This window comes from Nannobrachium achirus (assembly GCF_963921795.1).
Source record: "Nannobrachium achirus genome assembly, chromosome: 1".
In the NCBI taxonomy this organism is placed as follows: domain Eukaryota; kingdom Metazoa; phylum Chordata; class Actinopteri; order Myctophiformes; family Myctophidae; genus Nannobrachium; species Nannobrachium achirus.
In genome coordinates this window covers 30,318,905-30,326,365 of record NC_137810.1, presented here as the reverse complement: position 1 = coordinate 30,326,365, position 7,461 = coordinate 30,318,905, and the positions used below count along the sequence as shown (strand labels likewise).

Below are 7,461 nucleotides of genomic sequence, written 5' to 3'. Positions count from 1 at the left end.
ATTTTCTTCTTGTGTGTGTGCACGCACGTGTGTGTGTGCGTGTGCGTGCGTGCGTGCGTGCGTGCGTGCGTGCGTGCGTGTGTGCATGTGCTTGTGTGTGTGTGTGTGTGTGTGTGTGTGCGTGCACACTCACAGAGGCCCGCTAATTACACACTGTACAGTTTCACATGTGTTTTCCCAGTGGGATTGATTAAGTGAATTATCCCCATGGCTGACAGTCAGGGCAGCAGGCTCTCTGAGCCTGGCAACTTTTCAACTGAGTCAGCAAGACGACACAAAGCTCTCTGTTACAGCCTCTGGTTAGTCCTGTAACGTGTGCAACTGTTAATCCAACGGAACGATTTAACCGAATATAGAATATATATTTATAATTGATTTGAATAAAAACTAGACCATGCCCGTTGGGCACCGATCTTCTCGGGAATGATGCAAATTGGGAATGCGTGCCTCACTCGGTTATGTAAGACCCCTTGTACCCGTTGTTTTAGTACCCGTGGTACCCATCTGTCTGTGTCCCTTTTATGCCCATGTACAGTATGTGGGCATATACGGTACTCATATCAGTTGGATCGACAGTTCAGGACAACTGGATGTCCGTTTAAACTATACAGCCTATGGTTATATGGGTCTGGACCAGGGTTTCCGCTAGGCATTTTTGGGGCCGGCCACCTTGGCCGGCAGGATTATATTTTACCGGCCAATTAATTAATTTATCGGCCATATTATAATGAACGTCACATGCGTGTTTGCAGATACTGTATGTGCAACGTGCACCCAACTGATAATTACATCATTTTATGTTAGCGCTGGCCTTCTTTCCTCTTTATCACAGATGCAATCTGTTCTTGTTTTTAAAGTTTTAAACTAAATAATATCTATAGCTTTCTTATGCAAAGCTATTGCTTGCCAAAAAATAAGTGAATAAAGTGGGCGCAAGTCAACTGCTTGCACGCTACCGCCGCCACACAATAGCCTACGAATTAATATATGATTTAACTCTGGACAACCGCCTATCCGACTGGCTCGACGCCGGGCAGCACACTCCCTCAAGTCCTCAAGGGAGTATCTTTGGCTCAAATACTTTAGTGAACTGCTTCAATAACGCAGTAATGTTCATTAAATCCTTCTATAGAACTAAGCCAAAAAGAAACATGATGAGTGAAGTACTGTTGCTTTGTAAATCTTCATAAAGTCTGTTCAGTGTGCGCTTAGATAAATCCTCTCTACAACCACACTGTTAGCTGAAGTTCTTGTGGTCACTGCTCATTCTTAATTTGACTCAGAGAGTCATGGAGAATGGAACCAAAATGGACCCATTTGCTGTGTAGCCCTGTAGAGACACAAGTAAGTGTGTGTAGAGAACAACCAGAGCATTGCTTAATAAAATGAAAACAAATGTTCAAGACTGAATAAATCTATAAACTTTACCCCTCATGTGCGCGCGTGTGTGTGTGTGTGTGTGTGTGTGTGTGTGTGTGTGCGTGTGCGTGCGTGCGTGTGTGTTTGCCGGTGTCTATGTTTCATTGAGAGAGGGGCAGCTCCATATTAAGCCTAATTTATAATTCATTCATTGCATGGCTGTTTCACTCGAAATATAAATTAGCCCTTACATTCCCATACTGCTGCATTGTCACCGTTTTGTAGACTATATATGACAGGTAGTGTTTGGGTTGCAGTGGCTTTTATGACTATCTGCATTGACCTGCTCAGACTCCCAAAAGCCTGAGAAACTGTTAAACCCCAGGGCAATGCTGCCAAACCTGGAATCTGATTTGGTAGGAAGATGCCTGTGAACTTTCAGTGGATGGGCCATTGGAACTCCCTGTCGCTGCTACTTGCCAGGAGTGGAAGCTAGTGAATGTGCGAATGATTCGCAACGAATTAGCTAGATCCTGAAAGCCAGAGGAGGCGAAATTGAGATTGTGATTGGAGAGCTGCCCGGTTAGTTCCATCCCATTAGCCTCTCTGTTAGTGGTTAAGCATGCACGTGATTCACAGAGGCACTTTAATTTGCGCGGCATTACGTCGGACAAATGGGATGGGAATGCGAAGGTGGAAACTGCAACCTGAGCCATTTGTTTTCATTGTTTACTTCCTGTCAGCTAGAGTCAACAGCTTACACTGCTTGCACGTTAAGAAAACATGGAGGACATTTAACAACTGAGCAGATTACTGTTAATCTTTGTTCAAGGTTGATGTTCATGGTTGTTGTTTTCTCTTTGTTTGTTTTTTGTAATAACACTGGTCAGGCTTCAAAGTATTCATTCAGACTAAGTTCACTCACATGGTCCTGTTTGTCACTCATGTGTTCTCTGTTGTCCCATGAGGGAGAATTATAACCATTTCCGTTGTGGCTACAGAGAAACAGACTCAAGTTCTGGCAGATATTTATTCTATTTGTTTATTTGAACTACAGTGGCCTAATCTATTTTATGGCAGGAAAACAGAGGAAAGGAAGACTGATGATGATAAAGAATGAACAGAGACAGGAACCCATCATCATCATGTAATATATATCATGTATTTAGAGGCAAACTAGTTGGATTTCAAGTGTTACAAATACTCTGACTTATAGTATAAAGAGATCACAAGTATTAGCCATGGTTTTCCACAGTACTAGTACACATAGGATGGTTGTGGTTTGGGGCACCATTGCACTCTGCACAGATGGTCCAAAGCATACTGTACTCACAAGAGTCCTGGGAAACTCTCCCATAAGGAAAGGCCAGTCAGCTTTTCCATCTCTGAAAAGTTTTGCTTGAAATCTATGTTCCGTTCGCTACAGCCAAATACATTTCCATGTTAGTTTTAAAAAGTGTCTTTTGATTGCCATAAATGTTCCTCTCTCTCCACCTCAAGGGTTTACAAGGCTGCCAAATTCTGGGTCATTTGGAAAAAGATCTCTCACTGCTGTACCTACTTTATTAGAAGAATTGAAAGTGTTTGTTTGGGCAGTCAGAGTTGTCGTGACATAGCTTTGTAGTTGGCTTGCTTGGGTACAAATAGGCTAAATGATAAAGAAAATGATGATTACTAACTGTTACTGTTATTTTCTTCATGTCTTTCTATTGCCAAGACATATGGTTGTGTTGGCTTCAACAGCATGGTTGATGGTTACATGGTTCACCTAAAGGTTAAAATGTTAGATGGAGAGACTCTATGAGATAAGAGCGCTAGTATATTTAATGCACCTGGGTTCCAGGGCAAGACTAAAGGTCTCATTTCGGCCCCGCCTGATAAAGTTTAAGAAATGCTGTGGTAAGGCACCTCCATATCCTTTTTCAAACGTCAGGGAGCCTTTGTAATTACCCTAACTCCAACAAGAGACCCCTTGTTTTCCAATCTGCTAGCATCTGCAAAAAAGTGTGTGTGTGTGTGTGTGTGTGTGTGTGTGTGTGTGTGTGTGTGTGTGTGTGTGTGTGTGTGTGTGTGTGTGTGTGTACACGCGTATGTGTGCGCGTTTGCGTGTGTCTGTATCTGTTTTGGTCTTTTTGCGTATGTGTGTGCACGTGCACGCATGTGTGTGCCTGCTGTAGGCCCTCATCATGTTCATTCCATAGCACAGCTGCAGTGGCTGAAGTCACCCAGTTCTAGTCTCATGGGGACTTAGCAGCCCATTACTGTAACAGACAGAACAAAGTAAGCTGAGAAAACGTCAGTGACTACCAACGCTGGCCAATGTACAGAGCAGAGGCCATGATGTCACTGCAGCCGTCTGTGGTTGAAGTGCTCCTGGTGCTTTTTACGACCTGGCTAAAGATGGCCTCGCCAAACCCAGGGCAGACAATGACACAAGAAAATACCTGAGTTGAAAGGTATTTTCTCCTCAGCTGCAGAACAGCTGACAACGAAGGAGGGGAAGGGAGGTTAGAGGGAACATCAGTGATGACACACTCACGGAATGGTTTCAATCTACGTTAAGAGATTAAACATTGATTGAACTGGGTTAGGGTTCGCAGTTTACCATGAGAAATGTCGCAGCTTGTCTCCGTCTGTCTGTCTGTCTGTCTGTGTCAGTCAGTACACATTCTTTTACAGTCTATGGGTTGTTTCCCTTGTCACTGTGACATCACAAGTGATATCACAGGTGACATCACCTATGTAAAAGTCCATATATGGGTATTCCCCAGAATCCCTTTTATGCCCATATATGAAGGTCCCTGATGTCATCGATATATATCACTGGCCAGATGGCCAAGACATGGCCCATATCTGTGTGGCTGGTTAAGGTAGGGATCTCCTTGTATGGGCAGAAAATATATTGTATGTATATGGATACATATTATTATTAATAAAGGATAAAACAAATTAAAATGTCCATATACAGTATGGGCATTCCCAGATGATGCCCTGTTAGGGTACCCCCTTATGCCCATATATGGAGATCCCCAGGCATCAAAGCAGGCCCTAACTTGCCAAGGCCCTGCTTGGCTTTACTAATTAACATACATTTTATGCCCATATGGAGATCCCTGTCCCAGTGTCATCAATGTTTCCAAAAATAGCCGATCTACAAGCTCACAACGCCTCACAGCACTTGTAGATCTGCTATTTTTGGCTAAAGTTCTCAGAATAGGGACGCTAGGGTTCAAGTGGTTAATATAGAAAAGGAGAAAACAAAGCTTCAATCACACAAAGATTTGGAGGACCCCCTGTAGTAACTCTGAGGACCCCCTAGGGGTCCCGGACCCCCGGACCCCTGTAATAATGTATTCCTTCCTGATGCCAGTGAATGATCTCTATTGCTGTGGGACTTCAATGAATTTGATTAAATTCACCTCAACGTTTGTATATCATACAACATCTCAGAGCTCTTCTCTTCTTTTCCTGTTTTGTTTTTCTTCCATTTTGGTCCATTTTGTTTTACTTTGCTTTGTTAAATTTCTTGTTTTGCATATATTGTGGATATGGATGGCTGGTGGTGGTGCCATTTACCGGTAGCTCTTAATGCATTCTTTGGTTATCATACTGGAAATTTCAGTCGTCGTGCTTCCCTGTAGCACCCATATCCAATCCTGATTCTGACTCATTCTGATATTTTTTTGTCCAGCCTGCTAAATCATGTTATTTTCATTCTGGAAGTTCATGTCAGTCCTGTTTAAACTGTGACATTTGAACTTGGACATCTGTAAGCATTCGCCAACATTAATATTTGGCCAGGGAGAGGAATTCAGACAATGAATTTACTTCAGTTATTCATCCCGTTGGAGACATTTGCCTGAGGCACGTTTAATCACAGTCTCTTTATTCTTTCTCTGCAGAGATCGGACCTGTTACCATCACAACAGACCCAAAGAAGTTCCAGTATGAGCTGAGAGAGTTGTATGTCCAGGTGGGTTGAACAGATTACAAATGTCAAAATGAATAGCTTTCAAACTGTAGCGTGTAAATGACTAAATGTTATAGAAAAAGAGTCTGCCTAGGAAGCAGAAGTATAGGTTTGATTTGCGGCCCTGGCTATGTGTTGAGGTGTCCCCTGCACTCAAGTCTGACCACCCAATAGAGAATAAGGTGCCATGAAGATGATTTGGTGATGGAAGTATAATGCAAAAAGAGACATGTTGGAACCAGGTTGCTCATACAGGTACACAAGTACATGAGTTAATCACACATGGCCTCATTGAGAACATCTTTTGTAAAATTGTAGGTATAATTTTTTATTGGACCTATAGAGTAGCTTTGGCTGTTGTAGCTACATAACCCTCCAGCAACCTGTGTTCATTTCACTCACTGATGTTCTAATGGCCGTTACAAATACAAACACATGTATAAACAAAAACATTATAATGGGATTAAAGGACCAAACAGGGTCTTTCCAAGCTAACATTTTCGTGCCACTGCCTGAAGAGAGGCAGGAAGTTGCGAAGGAATGCTCATCATCTTGTATTGTGCTTAAGAAAAAAAAGTAAAAGTCTAAAACTGGAATGCACCGGAGACATCCAAGGATCAGCAGGACAGAGTAATTTGTCTTAGAGAGAGTGAGAGAGGGAGGTAGAGAGACATTTACACGGAACATAGTATTTGGAGGTCTGCCCTTTGGCAAGTGCTTGTGCATCCTTGGCACGTGCTACTGTTCGTTTGGCCTGAGCGTGTGTTGTGTTGTTGTGTGTAATATTGTACCCCTCACAGAGTTCCTGTTTCTCCTCATTCCCCTCACGCCAACGTATCCTCTCCTCACCTCGTGACCGCTCACTGCCTCTGACAACTGTTACACACAACCCAGCATGGAGTCGTAATAAGGGCCATCATGCTATGCAAATGTTTGATATGTGATATGCTGGCTAAAATTCATACCTTTGTGCAGTATGGCCTATTTGGCAGGGGAGATTTTGTGTGCTCCCTTAGAGTACCCAAGAGGAGCAGATCCATTCATCACCAAACCAAATAAATGTATTTCTCATTTAATGCTCATGACTGAAACATAGTGGTAAGCCACACTAATAACCATTGAACTACAGGTGAAATGGTTTAAACCGCTCCATGAAGCGTCACGTTAGTTCATGCAGGGCATGGGAGTCATACTGTACAAGCTTCAGCTGCCGTGATCTTTTTCCCCCCTAGAACATGATCATCAGGTATTATTCATGATTCATGATTTAAGTAATTTTGTTCAAAATGGACCAATCCTGCAAACTTTGGAAGCCAATATTAGCCAATTAGGATGGAATATGAAATATCGAACAGATATGTCTTGATCACTTTGCATGTTTGGATACAATCTCAAGGAATAATAGGATTTTTTTTTTTTTACATAAGTCAACCTCCTGGTGACACTATAAAAGGCAGATATGAGAAATGCAGGGCAAAGGTTTTTCCTTCGCCTCTAGGGAGTGCATATACAAAGTTGTACACTGATCAGTGGAATTATAGGTAAAAACACGAATTGCCCTGTTATAGTGCCACCATGGCACCATTTTATTCCAAACGGACCAATCCTGCAAACTTTGGAAGCCAGTTTTAGCCAATCAGGGTGGAATATGGAAAATCCAACAGATCCATCTCGATCACATGACTGTAGAGATACTGTCTACCGATTTGCGTGATTTTTGGACAAAATCTGTAGGAGTACTGGCCAAAAGTTTGTTTTGCAAAAATCTGCCTCCTGGTGGCGCTAGAACAGGCCCATGTGAGAAATTTGGGGCAGAGGTTCAGAATTGGTATCCAGGGAGTGTGTGTGCACAGTTTGGCAGCGACCGGGCCAACGGCGCCGGAGATTAGCTGTTAACGGACGGACAGACGGACGGACGGACGGACGGACGGATGGATGGACGGACGGACGGACGGACGGACAGGGGCGAAAATATACTCTCCCCCATGCCTTCGGCTGGTGGAGACAACTATGGCACCACCACTTTAAATCTATTTAAGACGTCTTCCTGACTGAATTATTATTAGTTGGGAATAGAAGAGAACAGGGTGTGTTGGGATATAGGGAGGTGTGGGGGGGTAGGGGTAATTGAG

General features: G+C 43.1%; 1 protein-coding gene across 1 annotated transcript in view; it reads left to right on the top strand.

Moving 5' to 3' along the window:
• hmcn1 (hemicentin 1) overlaps nt 1-7,461 on the top strand; it is a gene marked incomplete at both ends in the record, with an annotated part of 207,151 nt that overhangs the window by 18,893 nt on the left and 180,797 nt on the right. The window contains one exon of the mRNA XM_080728122.1: nt 5,262-5,332. Coding sequence (XP_080584248.1) covers nt 5,262-5,332 — 71 coding nt within the window. The remainder of the gene's footprint in view (nt 1-5,261; nt 5,333-7,461) is intronic.